This window comes from Pristis pectinata, chromosome 5 (assembly GCF_009764475.1).
Source record: "Pristis pectinata isolate sPriPec2 chromosome 5, sPriPec2.1.pri, whole genome shotgun sequence".
NCBI lineage: Eukaryota > Metazoa > Chordata > Chondrichthyes > Rhinopristiformes > Pristidae > Pristis > Pristis pectinata.
In genome coordinates this window covers 92,271,180-92,296,692 of record NC_067409.1, presented here as the reverse complement: position 1 = coordinate 92,296,692, position 25,513 = coordinate 92,271,180, and the positions used below count along the sequence as shown (strand labels likewise).

At 39.4% G+C, this 25,513-nt stretch overlaps 1 protein-coding gene across 1 annotated transcript in view; it reads left to right on the top strand.

Moving 5' to 3' along the window:
• Positions 1–25,513, top strand: part of mylk4b (myosin light chain kinase family, member 4b) — a 132,527-nt gene that overhangs the window by 85,698 nt on the left and 21,316 nt on the right. The window contains exons 3-9 of the mRNA XM_052016963.1: positions 6,982–7,078; positions 7,172–7,877; positions 17,099–17,409; positions 19,812–19,917; positions 20,578–20,671; positions 20,761–20,870; positions 23,983–24,124. Of these exons, the coding sequence (XP_051872923.1) occupies positions 6,982–7,078; positions 7,172–7,877; positions 17,099–17,409; positions 19,812–19,917; positions 20,578–20,671; positions 20,761–20,870; positions 23,983–24,124 (1,566 nt within the window). The remainder of the gene's footprint in view (positions 1–6,981; positions 7,079–7,171; positions 7,878–17,098; positions 17,410–19,811; positions 19,918–20,577; positions 20,672–20,760; positions 20,871–23,982; positions 24,125–25,513) is intronic.

Here is a 25,513-nt window from a genome sequence, read left to right as displayed (position 1 = left end):
GGGAAGAAAGGAAAAACCAACAAAACTCCTTAGAGTGGAGGAGGAACAAGTATATCTGCACTAATTGAGGAAGTGAGGAGAGAGTGCCAACATCTAACAGAGAGGGAGGGACCTGCAAGTAAACAGGGGAGAGGGGCAAGGTTGGCTGAATTAGTGGGGGGAGGGGGAAGGGAGGAACGACTGTCTGAAGCAAAGGTGGAGAGGGACAAGAAGGAATGAGTAAATGGGCAGCATTGTGGCACAGCAATTAAGTGCTGCTGCCTCACAGCTCCAGAGGCCCGGGTTTGATCTTGGCCTGAGGTCCTGCCTCTGTGGAGTTTGCTCACGCTACTCATGACTGTGTGGGTTTCTCTGCATCCTCCAGTTGTCTTCTACATCACAAGGAAAGGTTAATTACCAGCTGTGAATTACCCTTTGGTGTAAGTTAATGGCAAAAAAGAATCAAAGTGAAGTTAATTGGCATGTGAGAGAAAATAAATTGCAGGACCACAGGGAAATAAGGTGAGGGGGAATTCCACTGATGGTATTACTCCTCTTGGAGCCGGCATGGATCCTATGGCTGAATGGTTTATGAGTATAAACAGGGGGAGAGGGACATGTGCGAAGTGGGGACGGTTGTTGGAGGGGTGTCGTGTGAAGGGTGTCTGAATAAATGGAGAAGGAAGAAGTATGCTTTCACAATGAGGAGAGGGAGAAGAGTCACTAAATGGGGGTGGAGGGAAGAGCATCAGAATAAAAAGGGGTGAAAGGGATGAGTGTGAATACACAGGGGAAAGCAAAAATAGTCTCTAAGTAACCAGTGGGGAAGGGATAGGGTGTCTGAATAAGCATGGAGAGAGGGTTAAGAGTTTCTGATTAAATAAATTATATAAATCCTGAAGAGTGGGGAGGTTGATATTGCCAATTTTAATAGAGAGGCACTTCCTCTGACCTAGCAGATCAGGCTGAAGCATTTGCTCATCTCTAGAGTGTACCTTGAGCCTATTGCCCAGACCTTTCACAAGTATTTATGTCAAAGGTGTGGAAGGAAAGTTTACATTTAATTTTCCTTCCAGGAATAAAATCTGTATTTGGAGTTGTAAAACTGGGCACTTGTGTTTATTAGGATCATATTCAAGTGTATCAGTTGGCTTGATTATCAACAATGTTTGAATTCCCACACAGAAACATAGAGAAAATTACTTACTGATTTCTTTTCATATTAAAGAACCAGTAACTACCTTACACATAACACAGCCACATTCTTGCTTCGGAAAACTAAAGTGGAAATGGCCTTGCACTTTAAAGCATATCAAATGTCATGCAAGAAATGTGTTGCTGAATGCCATGGGTGCCCAAATAGCCTTCTTCATTTCAGTGCGAGCGTCACAAGGTAACAGACATTTGGAGTGGGTAGGAAAATTTCAATGTCAGTTTGCTACTGCTAAATGTAGCCATTGTACGTCTTTAGATTACATAAAAGGAACAAAGGAAAGTAAGTGAACTGAAAGAATCACCCGTCACTACGGTTGCAACCGTAGCTATATTTGTCTGACGACCTGCTGGATTCATTTGCAGGATCTTAAATATAAGTGTTTCACTGAGTTGTCTGAAACTTTTTGAAAGCCTCCAATGCAGTTATTAAACTCTCGGTACCAAGAACAGACTAACTTTACAGATGCTGCTGAAGAACGTCTCAGATTATTCATTTGAAACGGGAAGAAACAATATCTCAGTGGTCTTTCATCACGTTTATGGTGAAAACTGATTTGGACTATTGAATTTATTCAAAGGTAAGCCTCTTTGTTTGTGCTGGTCAATTTGTTGTTGCTGCAAATACTTCAATCTTCTTCTAACTGTATTAAATTCCATCATGAACACACCACCTAGGAAGAACTCCAGCACTTTGGTACATTCTCTGGCCAAGGTGTTTGATTCTAATGCTATTCAGAGCCAAGGGCCACCTCTGATAACAGGATCCTCCAGAAAATGCTCGGAGAGCAGTCAAAATAGCTCTGTGGATAGTTTCAGTGCGATGGATATTAAACTGGATTCTTTAAGTCAAACTGTAGATAAAATATTGGGTGTTCAAGAAAAAGTTGTTCAGAAACTGGATGGCATATCTCAAGATGTTGTTAGGATTGGAAAAGACATTGAAATTTTGAAGGCTGACAAAGAAAAAATGAAACAAAGCACCATCTGTCAAGGAGAAGAAAATAAAAGCGCAAAAGCTTCTGGGGAAATTTCTGATATGCTGTCAACACTGAATCAGAATTCAAAGGAACAAACTAAGAAAATAGATGGAATTGAAAATGTTCTCCTTGGAGTCCAGCAAGTTATTAACTATTTAGGAGAGACATTTAAAAATTCAAGAATTGCAGAGTTTATTCTCAGAGGCCAAGTTACATCAAAGCAACGAAATATTATGGGCAGTGATGGGCAGAAGATTTCTAAAAAGAGAATTACCTCAGAAAAAGTAGTGTTGAGAAGGAAAAAAGTAAAGGTAAATATTTTTAAATGCTCCTATCAATTATTCAATAACATTAATGGAATCATGTAATACAAGAAAGCGATTCAAATTGTCTTATTTGCACTCTAAGTTTGCTGTATTCATGGAGCTGGAGGACATAGCCAGGACCCAATGCAAGATGTTTGTAATGATGCCTTGTATTTCTTTTTATTTTAATGTATTTTGCTGATAAGATTGCTAATGATGTGAATGTCCAGGTTTTCATTAGTAAAGACAGAATGTAACTGAAGTATACTGACTTGAAGGTCCCTCAGGATTTGTGATACTTAGATCATCTGTTGGGAAAAGACTGAGGTTTTACACTTTGATCTCAGCATCTTTGCATTGGGTGAGTAAATCAGGCTGGACTCCTGATCGTCGAAGAATCACTGCTGCAAGACATTAATTGTGCATGGATGTTGGATGAAGTTGAGTTTGGGCTCAACTGTAATATTTACCATGGACTAAAAGCTAGCTACTCCCTCTAATCTAGGTTTCCACATTGTGTGTCATAGAGTCACACAGCACGGAAACAGGCCCTTCAGCCCAACTCGACCATGCTGACCAAGGTACCTTCCTGATCTAGTCCCATTTGCCTGCATTTGGCCCATATCCCCCTAAACCTTTCCTAACCATGAACCTGTATAAATGTCTTTTAAACATTGTAATTGTACCTGCCTCTACCACTTCGTCTGGCAGCTTGTTCCATATACCTACTACCCTTTGTATGAAAAACTTGCCCTTCAAGTCCCCTCTAAATCTTTCCTCTCTCACTTTAAACCTATGCCCTCTAGTTTTAGATGCCCATACACTGGGAATAAATACTGTGACCATCCAATTTATCTATGCCCCTCATGATTTTATAAACCTCTATAAGGTCACCCCTCAGTGTCCTTTACTCCAGGGAAAAAAGTCCTAGCCGATCCATTGTCTCCTTATAACTCATGCCCTCCAGTCCCAGCAACATCCATGTGAATCTTTTCTGCACCCTCTCTAGCTTAATCACATCCTTCTTGTAGTATAACAACCAGACCTGCACACAACCCGGCACGGTAGCGTAGCGGTTAGCGCGACGCTATTACAGCGCCAGTGATCGGGGTTCGATTCCCGTCGCTGTCTGTAAGGAGTTTGTACATTCTCCCATGTCTGCGTGGGTTTCCTCCGGGTGCCTCGGTTTCCTCCCACATTCTAAAGACGTACGGGTAGGTTAATATGGGTTTAAAATGCGCGGCATGGACTCGTTACCATGCTGTAAAAAGACATTTTTAAAAAAATTTAAAAATTAAAAAAATATTCCAGGTATGGTCTCACCAACATCTTGTACAGCTGTAACATGATGTCCCAACTCTTGCACTCAATATCCCATTGTCTCAAGGCAAACATGTTATACACGTTCTTCACCACCTTGTCTACCTCTGTCGCCACTTTCAGGAAACTATGTGCTTGTACCCATAGGTTTCTCTGTTCTACAACATTTACCAGGGCCCTGTCATGATATTTGGTCACTTGAGAGAGATGCTACTGGACAGTGGGTAGCTATGGGTCTGTTCTGTAGCATGGCAAGAAAAAGGGGAGAAAATAGATAAGAGAAAAGCCAAAAGAAAGAACACATTTGACATCAACATTGGCTTGAAGATATTCAGATGAGACATCTCCTCTCTCAGGTGAATGTAAAAGATCTCATGACACTAGCTTGAAGTGCAAGGGATTTGTCTCAGCGTACTGGCTGATATTTATTCTCCATCAGAATTTCTAAAAACATACCTTGATGTGATCACATTACTGTCTGTGGGAGCTTGCTATGCATAAATTCTCTGTTGTGTTCCTCACATTACACCATTGACTACATTTCTAAAGCACGCCATTTCCCATAAGGTGGAGTAGGGAAGGGGCGAGTAAGGTTCAGCTAGTGCAACTCTTTCTTATCCTCTTCTTGCTAACTTTTAACTTTCTTCAGGTGGGCCAGGTGACATTTATTTCAAATTGCCTTGTTGACTTAGAAGACTTAAGCCGAATAAAATCCCAGAACCATAGAGGACATACCTTCAGAAGCATTGATGAATATTTTGCATGGCATTGGCTTTGGCAGCAGGAATAGTATGTAATAGTAGTAACCCAAAAAAAGAGGTGAAGACAGATGACATCATTGAATGAAATGTCAGATAGTCGGTTGGTTAACTCATTGAATTAGACTAAATTATTAGACTGCACAGAAACTGGAAATCTCTTGAAACAGGTTACTGCCACTTTCATGTTGGTAATGTTCAGCTGACAGCATAATGGGAGATAAAAGAAAATTGGTAGGGAAAAAAAATCTAAGTAAAATTTTGCTTGATTATATTGTAACTATTTTACTCTAAATCAAACTGAGCAGTGAGTTAATAGACGCTCCTGGAAATAATGATTGTTTTAGGGCTTTCTTTCCCAAGCACATGTGAAAACAAGAAGACATTTGTTTTTAATTTAAGAAGTATTGGTTCTTTAAAATTAAATCCATTTAAAATAAAGGATAGTCCTGAGCCAGAAAATAGCTCCAATCTGCTTCAGCTCTCAGTGTATTGCCTAACAATTAAAGGGAATCTGTGAATTGAATACAACTGACTCCCGTGCCAAAATTAGTCAAACATCTGCCAAAATGTTCAAGCATGTATATTTAATTATGGAATGAACATTCTGAAGGTTATTTTTAGCAATGAACATCTGTTCCATTCACTTTTTGTTATGTGATTATCCTTCCCCATATTGATTGACCTTGCTGCATTTAATGATTCATTAAAATGTGTGATGGAGAACCTCCTGAGCAGAAGCCAGCCCTGGCCTAATATTCAGAAATCAAATCATGTTGAGTCTATATTTCAATCTGAATTCTTAGAATTAGAGTAGGAGTGTAAATATGCCACAAAATAGAAATTGTGCTGTTAAAATACTATTACTTGAGCTATTAAGTGATGTAGTTTGTAAATCTGACATTGATATCATGTCTTGTTGTACAATATTGTGATCAAATATTTTAGAGGTGTCTGATTCTTGATTCACAGAGAGGCTACATCTGTGCAATTTTTGCAGTATGACACCTGTCTCTAAAGGACAGTTGTTACCCAGGATTAGAAGTGGTATTCTGCACTGTTGCATACTTACAATACAGAAGCAGCCTTTTCAGTCCATCATAACCATTGTGGCTCTTTAAATATAGAGCTGGGCCAGACAATATATATTTGGAATTCTGAAATTTTATGGGACTTAAGACTATTGACTTAGAAAACTTAAGTCCCATAAAATTTCAGAACTGTATAGAACAAACCTTCAAATGTGTGAGGGAATATTTTGCATGGAGTTCCCTTTTAAGTTGTTGTCTGTACCCATGGCAGCTCCTCATCTTCAGGTATCTGTTCAACTCCCTTTTAAAATCATAAATGGAATTAGCTTTCACCATGCATTTAGACAGGATGTTGCAGATCTTGACAACTCTACAAGTGGAAACAAAATCTCTTTGTCTCATGTCTAAATGTTTTGCCAATGATTTTTACTCTATGATCTCTGGCTTATTGGTCCACTTACAAAGAAGGAAATGATTTTCCACTCAACTGAAACAAAATTAAAACACTTCAGCCAAGGGTCATTTTAGGGTTGAGTGTATTATTCAACCAAGGGGCAAAGACTATTGAATCTCAACAAACCGCAGATGCTGGAAATGAGAACAGAAAATGCTGGAAACATTCAGATGGTCAGGCAGCATCTGTGGGAAGAAAAACAGATTCAATGTTTCAGGTTGAAGACCCTTCATTGGAACTGGAAAAGTGAGAAAACAAATTTGTTTTAAGTTGCAGTGAGGATGGGGATTAGATGGATAAAATTATTGCAATGTTTCTCTTAGGGTGAGTGTTGGTTAGGTGATTGCAATGTTCGTGGATTCATTTGATTCATAGACTAATGAGGGAAAGTAAAATGAGAGAACAAGGTACACAAATAAAGGGACATATAAAAGCTGTGACATGCAGGTCAGGGGGAAGAGGAAAATAAGTGAATATTACAGATGGATAACCTAACAGCAGAATGGACCAGTTCTGTTACGAGCATAGATATTGTGTCACCTGAAGTTATTGAATTTAATATTGAGACCCATAGGCTGCAATATGCAGAGACAGAAGATGAGGTGCTGTTCCTTAAATCTCCATTGGGTCTAACTGGAAAGATGCAAGTGGTCAGAATGGGAGTGGGATAGAGAATTAAACTAGTGGAGACTATTGCCTGGGCCAGGAGTGTTCCACTGAACCTTTGGGCTGAGGGATGGACTCATTTGAAACATCGATAATTTTTCTAATCTAGCTATCTCGGTTTATCTTTACAGATTAACTGGATTGGTATTTTGAGGTAAAAAGAAATCTTGTGAATATTGCTATCTGCAAGTTCTGCACAGAAGGGCAAGGTTTCCTTTGCATGCACTACTGGTTGTCAGTTTGAGGGAAACTTGATTCTCTTTTATTGTTATGCAGGTGAAGGATCACAGAGCCAATGAGGTGAAAGGAAAACAAAATGTAAATGTTAAAGAAATAAGGTCACCTCAGAAAAACAAATCTCCAGAATCCACAGGTATTCAAAAAAAATGCCGTCAACTTACATACGTTGCATATAAAATTCATAAACAAATGCATCATTATATTTTCTTCTTTGTTTTTACTATAGGGCAAATTCAGAAGAACCTCCATACTTTTGCTGATACAAAGGTCCAGAATTTAAACAAAGAAAATGCGAACAGCTCAAGTGCCTTTGAAGCTCAGCATGAGGTCAAAGATCTACCAGAGCAGAACAATGTAACTAAATTAAAAGGAAGCACATCTAAGGAAGATGTTGAAGAGTTTGAACTCCAGTCTTGTAGGGTGGCAGAGGGCACTCCCTCAGCCATTACCCCAGAGTTTCCTGATGACACTTTGGACATTTATGCTAGTAGTGAAAAGAAAGATGAAGATGCTGCTTCAGAAGAACAATGTGAAATAAAGGTTGTAGAAACCTCTAACACTGTAATAAACCAGTCAAGTACCGACAAGCAAAATGATGAACGGACAGAAAGGAACAATGATTTGCATGAAAAGATACAAAATATCAAAACCCAGGGAAAAATGCAAGCAGAAAAGGATGACAATGAATATATTGTCAAAGAGTTAATAAAAGAAGCAGTACCCACAGGAGGAGAGGACTATCTAATAGCAAAAGAGAATGAGAAAACAGGAAAAACACACTTAAAAGTTGAGGAAAGAAATGATGCAGTAAAGGACACTGGATTTGAAAGCACAGACTCAGATCTGACAATCATTGAGGAATCCAAGGAAAAAATTACAGTATCTCACGTGGAAGAATCTGATATGGATCAGCAATCAGTTTTACTTCACAGGTAAAAGTTTCATCAAATGAGTCTATCTGTTGGTTTGTATAGTTTAAGAGGAAATTTTCCTAGTGAATAATTTACAATTATGAAATCTCACTTCCAGTTATTACTTTCCAAATTACCGACGGTCAAGGCACTCCAAATATTTCCCTCCTTCTTTGTAAAAAGAAATAAAGCTGTTTACAAATCAGAAACTAGGCAACTTATTCCTCAAATTAGAACCAGTAATATTTCTGAAATTAAAATAACATTTAGATAAATACGTGGATACAAGGGCTTTAGAGTGATATAGGGAGCAAATGGGATGAGCTTAGTTGGCACCTTGGTCGGCATGGACGAGTTGGGCTGAAGAGCCTGTTTTCATGCTGTATTACTCAATGACTCTAACATCTGAGTCTCAAATCAAGTTGGGAGGGAGCAATGCCAGTGGCTATTATGTGCCCCTTGACATCGCCCAGCAAGTCACTCAGGTGCAGCATCGCATAGAAGTTCATACCCTGAATAGTGCTAAATATGCTATTAAGAAGCAGCTTGGTTCTTCTGGACACCAAGAAGAACTTATTGTTCAAAATTCAGTTCATGAACCACTACTGCTAAAGAGCGGGCTCACTGTGATTGTCTGGGGATGAATTTCAATGCAATGGACCTTCACTATGCAGTGGGCTACAACTCAAGGAGATTCACAAGTATGATTGGGCAATAAGTACTGACCTTGCGGACAGCAACCATATCCAATGAGAAAATTTTTTTTAAATCTTGTGAGGTAAAGAGTTTTATTTCATTGCGCACTCTGGAAAAAGGTAAAAACAAAGATACCTAATTGTGTTGAAAGAATAGATTCATAAAAGAAAAATGAAATAGCAGCTCTCCAGTGGAGTGGTTTGTATTAATTGATAATCACCCTAGTGTAAAGAGGGTGTGTTGGAATATGAAAATATCAAAGTAGTGTGTAATTTCATTAAAAAGATAGAGAAACAACATTATATGAGTATTACTCAGCAGCAAATGCTTTGCAATTTTTTTCTTGGAAATTGATATTTTCTGAACCCACAGCAGATGGAGACAAATACATTTGTTTCTCTAACTTACTGCAGCTAAGCAAATAAATGGTTTGAAATTTCAGCAAAAAAAGTCAGCAATTGTGTGTGGGTCTGAGGGCACCTACTTCTATCATCATGAGGAAGTTCTAGGTGCCGATATGCAGAGGTCCTAACTCTCCACAAAACTGGAAAAAAGAGAACATTTTCTGAATCCACAGCAGATAGAAACAAATATACAGTATTTGTTCCCTTTGCATACAACAATGATTCAAAATAGTTAAGTCTCAAATGAACATTACACACTATAAGCAGATGTCTCAGAGGATATATTTTCAAAAGCGGGGCAACAAATATAAAACTTTAGAAAAAAGTTCAAGCATGTTACATTTTTTTAAAGCAAGCACTCAATGATAATCAATAGACTCTTGATACATCAATAATGTATGTATTTAGTTCTAGGAATTATATTCAATTCATTTTCAGAATCTCAGAATTTGTCACCCATGGTAACCATTTTCTCAAATTAAAATGAAAACACTGGAAACACTCAGCAGGCAGGCAGCATCTGTGGAAAGAGAAGCAGAGTTAACATTTTAGATGGGGGAGCCTTCATCAGAGCTAGGAAAGAGAGAAAAACAGTTTTCAGTAATACAGAAGGACGGGAGGAATGGGCAGAACAAATGAAATATCTTTGATAGAGTGAGACTACTGAATAAAAGTAGTAGTAAAATAGCAGTTAAGATCAGATTGTGCTTCTTTGTCTGTGTAGTGCATAGTTTTTTGATTTCCATTTAATTATTTTCTTACTTTACACAAAAGGAAATGCAGCTAGTCTAACAAGTAGAAAACTATTATGGAACATAATGAAACAAAACAAGTTTTAAAGAGCCAAATTTCATTTGCCAAACCTTTAGCAAATCGGGCCAGATCACGATGGACCTGCCCCACCATCTGGAATTGCCAGCCACTGTCCCCACACCCCTACACATACCTTGGCTTGGTGTGGTGGGCCAATATCCATGACTCTCTGCACACTGGAGTTGGGTGACAAGGCCCTGGTGGTGAACTGGTCTCAGGTAGAAGGCACATCATGCTTCAGGAAGCCTCGACGTAGTTTGACAGCCAGCAAGGCTTTGTGTGAGGGAGCTTTGTATAACTGTTGAAGTTGTCAGTGAATATAACACACAAATATCTCTGATTTGGAAACATTTGGAAATAATTAAAAACATTAAACTGAAGTTAAATGTTAAAAATACTTACTTTCCCTTTTACTTCCAAATCTGCAGACACAGAACCCCTCCAAAGTCAAGTGAAATCCAACAATAGATTGTGTTGGCAGATGTGGCACCATCTCTCACTCAGTAACTCTTGAACTTTCTCATTCATTAACACACATGCAGAAGTCCAAGGATTACTGAAATTTAAATGACTGAGCACTGGTGGTTCCTATCACAGCTGTCGACTCCAGTCAGCAAGTTTTGCCCAATTATTCTTGATAAACAACCTTTCAAATCTTGTCTTTTCTTTTTTCAGCATTGTGGCTCAAGAAAAAATAAATCTTTGTCCCCGTTTTAATTTTTTAATAAAAATCCAGCGAAGTGTAACTTGTGTTCTCTACTCTCAAAGGTGTTCCACTAGGAGATGTAGTCTTCGGTAATTTTCCATTGATTCACAGTTGTGGAAAAGGAAGAGGCCTTGTAAATAGCAGTTCCTGAATGCCCCATTAATTGTTAGCCTGGATATCAATCATAATGAAAGCCTTGGTAGTTGTAGGCACAGATGCATATGGTTAGCTGTACCTATTTGGCTGAAAATGAATCACCTTGAACTCAAGCCATAGTCTTCTTAAAGAGGCACACACCAGCAATAGAAGTCATTATTCAAGGCTTTTCCAATAAAAACAAGTCATAAAAGGTGCTTGCAATTCTTTACTTTTGAACACCCTTTAAAATTTTTATCTTTAAACATGTTCAGCTGAGTCAGTAACAAAAGATATGGAAGCATTTTAGATAATGTTTGGAGTAACGTCTTTTGTTTCTGTTTATTTATTGAAATTTTTTAAATGGCTGCTGATTTTTAAAATTTATTTTTTCATGTGTCCTTAGCAGTGCTTACAAAACTGCCTTTGATTTTTTTGTAAATTATGTTCTTTCTCGGGATGTGGCATTATGCATTTATTCCCCATAGCCATTTGCCCTTGAGAAAGTGATGGTCAGGAAACTTCTTAAACTACTGTATTCTGTTTGCTGAAGATACCTGTTAGGTAAGCTTTCACGATTTTGACCCAATGATGATGAAGGAACAGTGTTGTACATCCAAGTCAGTAAGGTGTATGACTTAGAGATGAACTTGCAGTTGCTGGAGTTTCCATTCCCTTTAAAATTGTAACTTTTAGTTTGTATAACTTTTAGTCTCCTCTGTACTAACTGCCATCTGCCATACTTTTACACATTTCATCAGACTGTATATATCCTCTGAATCTGTTATTATCTTCCTCATGGTTTACCACTTTGAGTCATGTAATTTCCCAAGCTATCATTTGGAAACTCTGAATGGTTCAGGTCATTAATATATCATAAGTTCAGGTCATTAATATAACATAAAGCAATGTGCTCCTACTACTGACTCCTGGAGAATATTACTGTATACTCCTCTCCAATCTGATAATAAAATTCCCCCTCTTAACCAGTTTTATATCCATGCTCCTGCTACCTCTTTAATCATATGCTTTCTATTTAGCTAATGCCAATTATGTGGTGCTTTATCAAATTTCCTTTGAAAGTACATTTTTCCAACTTCTACAGCATGAATTTAATCAACCCTCTTGTTATCTCGAATCACACAAAAGACAGCGTACTTATGGCTACTGACCAGTGTTGCCCCTCAGTTAAGTAATGCTTTAATTTCAAATTGCTCTATGATCACATGCCTTTCGACTTACGAGATCTCCTCCAGCTCTGGAACCTTTTGCAATACCATAGCTTCTCCATTTGTGACCTCTTGATCATTTTCAAATTTAATTGCTTCATCATTGGTAGCTGTGTCTTCTGCTGCCAAGGCCCTAAGTTCCAAATTTCCCTCCTGTCTGTCTACATCCCTTTCTACCTCTAAGATGTTCATTAAACTTGTCTTTGACCAAGCTTTCAATAAATCCACTCTTATTTCCCTCAGCAGCCTAAGAATCAGCCCATCCACACCAGGCAACTCTTCAATTTTCAGCATGGCTGTTCTTATAATCACTTTCCCAATCTATTTTTATCATATTCAATATCAGCATTCTCCTAGTTTATGAAGGCATGCAAAATGTTTATTGCATATCTCAGCCACTCCTGATTTCTATAAGAAGATCATCTTTTTGCTTCCTGATCTGTCCCATCTGCCCACTGACCATGAATTTCTTAATCAATAGGACTTTGTTGTTCTCTTTTATGCCATTTGCTACTTTCATACACTCTTATTTGATTCCCTTTCAGTTCTTCCCTGCAGTTCTTTTTATTGAATTTGGTTCTATACTGCATTTCAAATTTGCCATTCATCTTAACTTTTTTCCCCAATAACATTTTAACCCTTTTATCCTCAAACTAGGGAATTCTAGCTTTGGATGTCCTTGCTTTCCTTGTTGTGGGAATCTGTCTTGTTTTTACTCAAGCAATCTCCTTCTTAGAGCTACTCTTTTACCAGGCAATCTTTAGTTCCAATTCATCAACCCCTTCTCAAATCACTGAGGTTAGTTCTCCTTAATTTGAAAATTTTACCATTTGATTGTTTTTTTTGTACTCTAAACCTATTGACATTCTGATCATTATTTCCTGAATGTTCTTCCACTAAAACATTCTCTGCTTGCCTCATTTATTCTCCAGTAGCAGATGAAACACTTTTCTTTTTCTGGTTGAGCTGGAAACATACTAATTAAGAATGATTTCTTCATAATGTCAGGAATAATTCCTCCACTTTGCTCTTTCCCCAATCTGCATTGGGATGTCACTGATATTTCAGAATGCACCTCCAAATTTTCTCCACTATCGTTTGAGGCCCCTCAGTGTAAACCAAGCAGCCTGACACATTGTCTTCCATTTCTTGACTCTGCACGTACAATTGAATCCTCAGACAAAGTGTCCCTTTCCCCAAATGAACCAGTATCTTTGATCAACACTGATAAGATAAGATAAGATATCTTTATTAGTCACATGTACATCGAAACACACAGTGAAATACATCTTTTTGCGTAGTTTTCTGGGGGCAGGCCGCAAGTGCCCACAACTTCCTAACCTGTGCATCTTTGGAATGTGGGAGGAAACTGGAACACCCGGAGGAAACCCACACAGACACAGGGAGAACATACAAACTCCTTACAGACAGTGGCCGGAATTGAACCTGGGTCGCTGGCGCTGTAGAGTGTTACGCTAACCGCTACACTACTGTGCCTGCCCTACTACCGTGCCAATCTTCCTTCCTTTTACTCTCCATAATTTTCTGGAATATATTGTAGCCAGTAATTTAGAGAGGAACTTCAACCCCAATAAATTGGTGGCTTTAAAAGGGGAGCTGTTCTGGGTTTCCCAGACAGAACATCTAACCAGGAAACTCACCCCACCCAATATCATGATCATTAAACTCTCACTCATCAGATCTCCAGTATTGCTATTATCATGAGCCTGCACTCCTCACCTTATCTACTATTCTCTGTGCATTTGCTCTTGTTCTCTTCAAATCCTCCCTGATCACTTTCCCTTCCTCTTTGTGAACAGCTCTATACTATTGTTGATTGTATCTCTGAGTCTGCTGTATACCTTCAATTTAATCGTGGATATTTCATCCCTATTCCCTTACCTGTAAAACAATAGTTAGCCTTTCCATGACAACATACCTCAGCCCCGTTGGGATGAAAGAGAGAAATGTACAGGCAAAGTGTCTTTCTTCATTCTCATATGAATTTCATTCAATAGAAAATATGCTCTAATTAAACACCACCCCCTCCGCAGACTCACACTTAACTAATTTGATTGTTGTTTTTATTTCTGTCTTACTTTTAAATAAATGCTTGCAGACAACTTGCTTCTGTTTAAAGCAAAGTAATTAAGTTGACATAAGAACAGGCTGATTGGAGTACTTCCCATCAGATATTTTTAGTATAATATAGCTAAACTATTCTGCTCAATCTTACCTCAGATTAAGAAATCCATTTCCTAATAAGTGGTATGGATATCAGCCAATAAAATAAACCTACCACAACAAGCACTGTTAATATTTTCAGAAGAGAAAACGTGTATGTTCTAACATGAACATTAACCAGTGGATCAGCTGTATGGGGTCATCTACCTTCTCCTTTCCTCCTACCCACTTCTTCCCATTAAACTGCCACTTTCACAGCTCTCTGTTAGGTATTGCTGGAGGTTAATGATTGGTAAATTGCTTTATTAATGTCACATGTGCTGAGGTACAGTGAAAAACTTGTGTTGCATACTGTTCATACAGATCAATTCATTACAGTGTATTGGGGTAGTACAAGGTAAAACAATAACAGAATGCAGAATAAAGTATTACTGTTACAGAGAAAATGAAGTGCAGATAGACGATAAGGAGCAAGGTCATAACAAGGTAGATTGTAAGGTCAGGAGTCTATCTTATCATACGAGGGGACCTTTTAACAGTCTTATAACAGTGGGATAGAAGCTGTTCTTGAGCCTGGTGGTACATGCTTTCAGGCTTTTGTATCTTCTGCCCGATGGGAGGGGAGAGAAGAGAGAATGTCCAGGATGGGAGGGGTCTTTGATTAGGCTGGCTGCTTTACTGAGGCAGCAAGAAGTGCAGACAGAGTCCATGGAGGGGAGGCTGGTTTCCATGATGTGCTGAGCTGTGTCTACAACTCTCTGCAGTTTCTTGCGGTCACAGGCAGAGCAGTTGCCATACCAGGCCGTGATGCATCTGGATAGGATGCTTTCTATGGAGCATTGATAAAAATTGGTGAGGGTCAAAAGGGACATGCCAAATTTCTTTAGCCTCCTGAGGAAGTAGAAGTGCCGGTGAACTTTTTTGGCCATGGCATTAACGTGGTTCGACAATGACAGGCTATTTGTGACTTTTATTCATTCCGAGGAACTTGAAGCTTCAACCCTCTCGACCTCAGCACCTTTGATGTCAACAAGAGCATGTGCACTGCCCCCTTCCTGAAGTCAATGACCGGCTCTTTTGTTTTGCTGATATTTAGGGAAAGCTTGTTGTCATGATACTATGTCATTAGGCTCTCTTTCGTTATATAAAGCCTACTGCATGTGAGGTTAAACTTCTAATATGGGCAGCTTCTACCAGGTCTACTATTTTGTCCACCTATTAGAGATGTAAGAGGATCTGCAGCAGGGTTGCAGAGAATTCTGCCTCTGGCCTTCTGTTGGAATATGAATGAGTACTAGAAACCAATTTGTGTCCAACATCAAAGGAAATTTAAAAGCTGTGTTTATCTTATACTTTTAATGATGCAGAAGGAGGCCATTTAGCCCATTAGGTCTATACTTGCTCCCAGGGGAGCAATCCCATCAGTCCCATTCGCCCTCTCTTTGTTTCCCTGTACCTCTGCAACTTACTCTCTCTCATATCCATTCACTGCCCATTGTTCTTTCTGATCTATGCGCCTGTGATGCAAGTTCTTCATTGGCGCTGTACCTCACCATACTTGTGCATATGACAATAAACTTGACCTGACTTATTCTTTTTGTCATTAACGTACGCTGGGGAGTAATTTATAGTTGTCAATTAACTTAAGTGTATATCTTTCGGATGTGGGAGGCAACCAGAGCACCCAGAGAAAAATCATGCAGTCTGATTTTTGGTCAAGGGATTATTTAAATTATCTGAAGAAAATGGCAGCAGAGTGATGCCGCTGATAGAGCTGCTGCCTCACAGCTCTAGCACCCTGCTGGAATTCACATGTTCTCACTGTGATCATGTGAGTTTCTCCAGGATGCTCTGGTTTGATCCTACTTCACAAATATGTACGGGTTGGTGATTTGATTAGACACTGTGAATTATCCGTAATGTGTAGGTGAGTATTAGAATCAGGGTGGGGGGGGGGGGGTGGTCCGGTGGAATATGGGGAGAAATAAAGTAGGATTAGTATAAAGAGGGTGCTTAATGGTTGGCATGGACTTGGTGGATCGAGGGACTTGTTTCTGTGCTGTGATACATTTCAAATGCTTTATTCAATTAATATTTGTGTAAGATATTTTGTTAGTGAGGTTGTATCTGTGTTTGTGGAGATTTGCGAGAAAATGGAAAAAGTAATTTGTTATTCATCACACACCTGCTCTATACATTTTACAAAAATAAAGGACAGGGATTAGTATGATAAGAGGGGAAGAATTGGTCATAGGGAAACAGAAGGTTGCAAGGCATAGATAGTGTGGTTTTCCTAAGCTAAAGTTTAACCTTCGAAATCAAGCACATGTTAGAACTTAAGTTAGAATTGACTATATTTTTGAATTTAGTCAATTAATTAAGTAATTTTGATTTGCAAAATGGATTGGAAGTTAATGCTAATTACCTCTCTTTCCCTGAAAGTCTTTGAGAGTGATTAATATTTGGGGAATGAATGGGGGATTATGAAAGAGGTGTGCAACACAAGGGATTGAAGAGTTGGTTCAAAGGGGAAGAGGTAGGAAGGGTGGAAGGAAGGAAGGAGGTTGGTGAGTTCATGAAGGAATTGGGAGATAACTTACTAATAGAGGGAATCCATTAGTCATAATTGTTCACTGTAAATAAAACCTGGGTAAATCCTATTTAATATGGTTGTTCTCGAGGATCATTGCTCTGTGCGCTTTGGGCAACAAGTCCACTTTGACTATTCATCAGCCTCTCTACACTAATCCTACTTTGTTTCTCTCCACATTCCCGTCAATTCCCCTCAGATTCTATCACTCACCTACATACACACTAGGGGGTACGTCCCCGAAGAACTGAATGAGAGTTCATTGGCATTATTAAGCAATGCAGGTTAGGTACCAAAGTGAGGAAAGCCATGAGTCATGAAGGCTCTTATCTGGCTGATCTTTGCCACAGAATAGTATTCCTGAGGAGAAGACCAGCCTAAATGTTGCACAAGTACTACTGAAGACTATCAAATAGTGGAATATATACTTTTTGAATTGTCTTGCTCCTGAACATCAAAATATTGTACTCTGTAACTTTCAATAGATGTGGAGAGAGTGAAAGAGAAACCAGTGCTTTGTTACCAGCAGCAGCAGCACCAGCAGAACCTGAAGAAGGAACATCTGAAACTCCTGAGCAACAGGAAGCCAAGGATCTGAGCACTTCCAGTAAAAGGGGAACCGAGGAAGACCTGACGAAAGATGACAGCAAGAAGAGCAGAGTGGAGGAAAAAGACTGCAGTCAGGAATGTGCATCGGAACCTGCCCTAGGTCAAGACACAGCAACATCCACTGCCAAAAAGCAAGAAGATAATCAGGTGGTACAGGAAACTGAAGAGAAGGGCCATACCGTGATTGGTAAGTAGAGCACTAAATATCTAACTGTTTAAAGATCAGAGCTTGAGACAATTTGTGTTGATGCTAAACCAATGAAATGTAAATCAGGCAGCAAAACCATTCTGACCCTGAAGTGAAGGAGATAGAGACTAGTTCACCTGAGTAACTCTCTGCTCCACAATCAAGTATTAGAACAGATTCAAAGCATGTTTATGTTATAATTGTACTTAGCTTCTATATTCCTCACCTGTATACATGCAATTTCTCAGTTTAAAAGAGAGGAAAAAGAGAGAATACACACAATGTTGGTTTACATAGCTGTGATATTTTATGTTTCTCTCAAGTGCAGGCAGACTAAAGTAAATCAACATCATGCAGACAGGAAGAATAAACAAACAGCCTTGCAGCTGAGACAGAAAGGAGATAAAGGGGGATTAAATGGGGGTTTTCCTTGATTTACTGCTGATAATCTGGGTGGATGCCCAAATGCACATACACAAGTAGAGGTTAAAAGTAGGCATCATGCCTGGCTCCCCTCAGCGTCACTAGTCAGAGGTGGATAATTAGCAGTACTAAGAAGGCCTGACAAGGTAACTAGCCTTTCTCCTAGATGTTGCATTTGGATGATTGATGATCAAATTCACTGGCTGCTACTTTTGGATAGCCACAGATTCAGTCATAATATGCAGAGGGTATGATTAATGAACATCAGTTAGTCTGCAGCCAAACAGGTGTAGGGGATGGCAGGTAAGTCAGGCCCATATAATGAATGCACCTGATTTGCAAATTAAGTAGTTTCTGGGTGTCCCATATCACATTTCCAATTGAAGGTTAATACTCATATTAAACATGGTACAAATACTAATTTTTGGGGTAAATTGGGTAAATTTAAAATTTACTCTGCTACTAAATTGGCCCAAATTAATTCCAAAACCAAGAAAACATCAAGTGTACACTCTCTGGGGAGGTTCACTCTTCCCTCTAAAATGGCAAAGGAGTGTAGTGAAGAAAATCAGTGTGCGTCTAATCTTGAAATCTTACCAAAATTCCACTCCCAGCCACTGGTGTTCTAATCGTCAACAATTGATTTGAGTTTCCTGATGCTCTCTTTACCAAAGTTTGGGTGTTTTTAGTGTACATATTGCTTTCTGTCTGGTACATTCATACTGTGGGTTAAAATTGGAGCCAATGGTGAAGCAGTGTAAAGGGTAACACCAAATGTAGCACATACCTTACAATATGGTTGTGTTGCAAGCACTGCCATAATCATTTCACATTAACACAGTCCATCTCTTTTAAAAGTTTACAATCAACCTAAGTCCATGCTAGTTGGTTAATTGACTACTGCAAATTATCCCTTAGTGTAGGCAATAGAACCAAAAGTGAGTTGATGGGCATGTGAGAGGGAATAAGGTGTAGGGTAATTGGTTTAATATTGCCACATATACTGAGATACAGTATAAAACTTTGTTTTGCATGTCATCCATACGGATCATTTCAAAACATAAGTATATTGAGGTAGTACAAGGGAAAAGCAATAACAGAATGCAGAATATTGTGTGACAGTTACAGAGAAACTGCAGTGCAGGTAGACAATAAGGTGCAAGGGCCATGACAAGGTAGATTAGGAGGTCAGGTGTTCATTTTTGACATACCCAGAGGTCTGTTCAATGGTCTTATAATAGGGGGATAGAAGCTGTCCTTGAGTCAGGTGGTGCATGTTTTCAGGCATTTGTTTCTTCTGCCCAACAGAAAAAGGGAGCAGAGAGAATGTCCGCCATAGTAGGGGTCTTTGATTATGCTGGCTGCTTTTCCGAGGCAGTGAGAAGTGTAGACAGAGTCCATGGAGGGGAGGCTGGGTTTCGTGATGGACTGAGCTGTGTCCACTACTCTCTGCAATTCCTTGTGGTCATGGGCAGAGCAGTTGCCATACGAAGCTGTGATTCATCCGAATAGGATGCTTTCAATGGTGCATCTATAAAAATTGTTGAGGGTCAATGGGAACATACCGAATTTCCTTAGCATTCTGAGGAAGCCAAGGTGCTGGTGCGCTTTCTTGGTCATGGCATCTACAGGGTTGGGCCAGGTCAAGCTATTGGTGATGTTTACACCAAGGAACTTGAAGCTCTCAACCATCTCCACCTCAGCACCATTGATACATTCAGGGTTACAAGGAAATAAAGAGGAGAGATAGGATATATTTTTTTGGAGCTGCCATGGATCCAAAGGGCCAAATGGCTTCCTTCTATGTCATAGTAATATGTATATGAATGTAAATCCAACAAGTGACTGATTCATTTTTTCCTTCTTAATCCATAATGGTACTATATAGAAGGTGTTAATGTCAACTTCTTAGTGTTCTGTGATGGTTGCAGTAGATCCATGTGCCAACATATTTGCCTATTTTATCTTTTCTGGTTTAGATGATGGACCTGCTCCACCTGCTCCATTTGAACATCGGATTGTCTCAACAAATGTAGCGCAGATCAGTAATTACTATACAATACAGAAATCTGAAGTCCTTGGAGGGTTAGTTCTGTTTAAAGTTTATCCAAAGATTTACATAGCTGAAGGTGCACTGGGGATAATTCTAACTCTTTCTCATCTCACCTTTCCCCTCAATGAGTTGTGGGGGTGGGGGGGGGGGGTGCGGCTTAATGATATATCAGTAATTCAACCTGCTTTAACTCAAATGGGCATCACCAGCCAGGACAGCATTTATTATCCCTAGTTACCCTGAATTGCTTAGGATTTCAGAGTCAACAATCATTGCTGTTGGTCTGCAATCATTTGTGGGCCAGGCTTTAGGACGTAAGATAAGATACCCTTATTAGTCACATGTACATGTACATCAGTGAACCAGTTTGGTTCCTACAACAAATCACCAGTTTCATAGTCACATTACATCTACTAAGTTAATATATCAAATTTAGTTTAATTAGTTGAATTTAATTTCTTTAGTTGGCATATTTGGATTAGAACTCATGTCTTCAGCTCAATGGACCAGGTCTTTGGAGATTAGTCAAGTAACTGAGCCACCAAGCTATCATATTCCCAGTTACTGTAAAATATTCTAAAATTTCTTAGTGATATCAGTGCCTCTTTTGTGCAAACTTCATTTAAGCAAATGTGTTGCTATGGCTTGAAATGGCTTATTAATTTTGTGTCTGCTTTAATTGTTCATTGCAGAGGACGATTTGGACAAGTACACAAATGTATTGAAAAGTCGACAGGCCTTACCTTAGCAGCCAAAATTATTAAAACCAGAGCAGCTAAGCAGAAGGTATATCCCTTCCAGAATAATGTCATTTCTTTCCTGTGTACATTATTTGATTTGTTTTTGACATTATATGCATTATCATTGGTTAACAGGAGGAAGTTAAGAATGAGATCCAAGTCATGAATCAACTGAATCACACAAATCTCATCCAGCTGTATGATGCTTTTGAAACAAAGAATGATATCATTCTGATCATGGAATAGTAAGTTGCATTAAACATCGGTCAAGTTTCTAGATCTTAGAAATTTATATTTAAGGATATGAAGACATGATCAAATTTGTGATCATAGTATAGCCCAAGAGCTAACCTAAGTTCTAAAGAATACTGCTGAGACCAATCCAAGTGAAAAGTCAAAGCAATGTTGGAAGGCTTGTGTGCTTTTTATTAAACATTAAACTTTTTTATACAGCACGGTAACAGGCCCTTCCAGCCCAACAAGCTCGTACCACCCAATTACACCCACGTTAACCTACTAACCCATACGTCTTTGGAATATGGGAGGAAACCGGAGCACCTGGTGGAAACCCATGCAGTCACGGGGAAAACATACAAACTTCTTACAGACAGCGGTGGGAATTGAACCCCGACTGCTGGTGCTGTAATAGTGTTACGCTAACTGCTACGCTACTGTGCTTTGGTCACTTTTGTTCCTCATTATACATGAAAGCTTTGGACTTAGATAAAAGAACTCTTTGACTTCAGTTGAGAATTATTCAGTAAGCTAATAGAAACTGTTAGCTTCTCATTCGGCTTGGGCAGGTTAGGGTGCATGAGGATGGACATTAATAGACCAGAGGTGGAGGCAGGGAAGAGGGAATAGACAACTAGAGTGGGCAACTACAAATGTCTTTTTGGTTAATTTTTTTTTTTAATTTAATGTAGTACTAAATCAAAATTCATCACTAAATTCCTCACTGAAAATGCAATGGAGTTCCAGCCAAGTTTCCAGAGGAATCCCACAGGAGAATCCAAAAAAATACCTCTGAATTAATGATGAACCATTAGATTATTTCAATGATAATTGAATTAAGATGCCATGATATGTGTTTTCATATCCTCAGGACATTCCTAAATCTGAGCTAATTGTTCAGTCTCTGCTCTAATGTTGGCAAGGATGGAAGTCTCCTTCCCTGCAGGACATTAATGCATTGGGTGGGTTTTTATGACAATATGATAGTTTCATGGCTATTGTATTGATACTAGATTTACCAGAGCTGGGAGGTAATTAGTGGAGACAACAAAGCGCTGCAGATTCTGGAATCTGATAAGAAAGGAAGGTAATGAGTAGAACCAGATAAGGGAGGGATGGTGGGCAGATGGGAACTGTGGCAGGAGGGGATTGGGGACTCAGTGGGTTGAGTGTTTGTATGACAGGCAGATGGAACAAAGTGGGGGAGGGAAAAGAAACTGGGTAACAGGTGGCCAGAGGTTGGGGGGAAGTTGGAAAGAAGGGTGTGTGTGAGCGGACCTGGTGAATCAGAAGGAGAGAGAAATGAACAGAAGGAGTGTTCGTTACCTGAAAATGGAGAATTCAATGTTTATGCTGTTGGGTTGTAGACTACCCAGGCAGAATATGAGGAGCTGTTCCTCTAGTTTGTACTTGGCCTCACTCTGGCTGTGGAGGAGGCCAAGGACAGACAGGTCTGAGTGAGAATGGGAAGGGGAATTAAAACGGTTTGCAACTTGGGGCTCGAGATGGCCATTGCGACAGAGCACAGGTGCTCAGCAAAGCATTTACCAGTCTGCACTTGGTCTTGTCAATGTAGAGCAAACCACATAGAGATCACCGAGTGCAATAGACCACATGCATGTTGCAATAGACCAGTTGCATGTGAATCTCGGCCTTAACCTTTTGCCCCCACAGATGTTGCCTGACACATTGAGTTCTTCCTGCAACCTGTTGTTTGCTCCAGATTCCAGCATCTGCAGTCTCTTGTGTCTCTATTATTAGTTATATCTTTGCCTCAGGACACTTCTGCATTAGCTAAACTATCTTAGCTCTTCCAGTTGAATGGAAAAGGAGCAGTGGGCAATTAAAATACAACAGCTCCATTTTTGCCAATTCTCAATTTTTCTTTCAGTGGTTTTGATGCCAGGTGGGGGTGCCTGGAGTTTCACACTCAGATTTTATGTATTCCATGTCCCAAGTGGAAGCATTGGCAACCCATTCACAGGTTGGGGAGTAGGCAATTAAAAAAAATGCAGCATTAGTGGTGTGAACTGAGAGGAAGAACATGTTCAATATATTTTACTAGATTTAATCATGGGGAGTAAGGTTAAAATAGGAGTACGTTCAATATAATAAAAACAAAAAATACTGGAAACACTCAGCATCTGTGGAAAAAAAAGCATATCATGTTTCAGGTCAGAAATCCTGCAGCCAAACTGGGAAAGAGAGAAAACAAGTTAAATTCAGTAGCAGATTTCTACCGATGCTGCCTGATTAACTGAGTGTCATTTTAAGATTTCAAGTATCTGTAATTTTTGATGTTCAGTTACTAATGAGGTTATAATTGAACACTTGTGCAGCAAAGCCTGATCCTAATCAGCACACAGCTCATTCAACCTAGTGAGAACAAAAATATAAAGGAAATCTGTGAGCTGAAGAGTTAAATCTCAGAAGTCAAAATTTATCTTTGGGCACATAAGCTAATGTGTGTGCAAATGGCACCTTGTGCTCCAATTCTGAAATTCCATGAACTTCATTGAGAGTATATTTGGGCCATAGCTTGCAACAACCACAATATTGTACATTTAGGGTGTGTCTGATCTGGTTATTTTTGAATCCACAGGTTCTTTCAGGAGTCCAAGAATGAGTTGAAAACTACTTGGTGCTTCACAAAGTTTTATTAGAAAAGTTTAAAACAAAGAAACAGTCACAGAGCACATGGCACGAGCTTTATTACTCGGAGATGAGCTGAGACAAAGGAACTAAAATGAGCTAGGGCTGGGGGGTTGGGGGGGGGGGGAAGAGAGCAAGAGGGAGATTAACAAAAAACACCTTTTATACCTGAGATAAGAGCTACTCCTTAGCTAACAACAGTCCAGTCAGAAAACTTATTAGATACCTGTGAGAAAACACGTATTCACCTGATGGACGAACCAATAAGTTAAAAAGTGGTTATACCTTGTACAGCCATTTGAGGTGTACTAAACACTATACATGTTAAAAAACCACTTAAAACAGCCAAATCCAACAGGGGTGTGACCATTGATGAATTATTACCCTTCTATCTTGTAGCAGGAATTGTCACAAGATGTTGTTCAGTGAATCCTGACCATGATTAATTCCATTTCTTTTTTTCCCCTACAGTATTGAAGGTGGCGAACTATTTGACAGGATCATAGATGAAAACTACAATTTAACAGAAATGGACACAATCTTATTTGTAAGGCAGATTTGTGAAGGACTTCAATATATGCATCAGATGTACATCCTTCATCTGGACCTGAAGGTAGATGGTGTTGAAAGATATTTGGGAACATTTTGGCATGTTGGTTAAAATTTACCCACAGCAAAGAAATTATAATAAAGTTAAATTATAAATACTTAAAATTGTTATTTCAGAGAGCTAAATATTCATTTCCCTTGTGACTGACATATTAACATTTCCTCATGCAGGAGAGAAAATTATACACAGCCATGGTGTGTGATTCCTGTCTCCATACTCTGGTCTAGTGTTTCCTAAGGTTTCCCTGGTGTGCCATATTTAACTCATGCTGAGATATTATTGGTCTCTGGTCTCAGTCATTTTTTCATGTATGCCAAGAGAAGGATATTTGAAGCTTCTAGGTGCAAGAGATTGACCCTAGAGTCCCAAATGGATGGAAGTCTATGGAGGATAGCCAAAGGTTTAACATCCAAGACAGATTATTATTTTGGTAGTCACCTTCCAGATCATATGAGTCATTGGAGACAGGCAGGAGTTCACCCAGGGGCTCGATGGTGCAGCTCAATACCTGGAGTATTTCTGGAGCTGTATGGAGCAGGTCTGTACCCACAGTAATCTGGGTGCATTATGGCGCAGTCTTGTCCCTGAAGTATTACTGCAGATGTAAAGAGGCAGTTTGTACCCGGAGTTTCATGTGGCAAATTTAGGTGTTACTGGGAGGGTAGTATCAAGGGATAGAAAGATAGGGAAATGAAATTCAGGATGTGATATAATCCAGCAACAACTGATAGAGGAACCCAGCACTGAGTTCCCAACTGGTGGGTACTGAAGTTGCAATGGTATTAGGTAGGCTGATTATGAGAGCCATTGCCCTCTGTGCCACTCCATTCAGCATCCTAATGTGCAAGGCTAGATGAACAAATGGTTGTGGACCACCAGTTACTTCATCCAGCAGCCATTAGCTGTGAGGCAGTTGCATGTGGCATTGTACTCATACAGCATAATACTACATTTTCATCTCTGCTGACAGACAATACAGTGTTTGAAGGTAGATTTAGGAAAGTATCAGAAGATTTCTCCCCTCAGTAAGACTAATTCTACTGCTCATCAGAGGTAGGCTAGGTACTACAATTCATTTTGAATCCATGAAAATATACGTTGTAGAAAACCAAGCAATCATTCTGGTCCAGAGGTAATTGAGGAGGAACAAAGTTTAGAGATGATGAAACTGGTTGATGAGGAATTGGTCACAGCCTGACAGTAACTGTTGAGGTGAAGACTGGGGACTCAGCAGCAGTAATGGTAGTCTGTAATGAAGGTAACTGATTACAGTGTAGCGGTTAGCATGATGCTATTACAGCGCCAGCAACCTGGGTTCAATTCTCGCTGCTACCTGTAAGGAGTTTGTATGTTCTGCCCGTGTCTGTGTGGGTTTCCTCTGGGTGCTCTGGT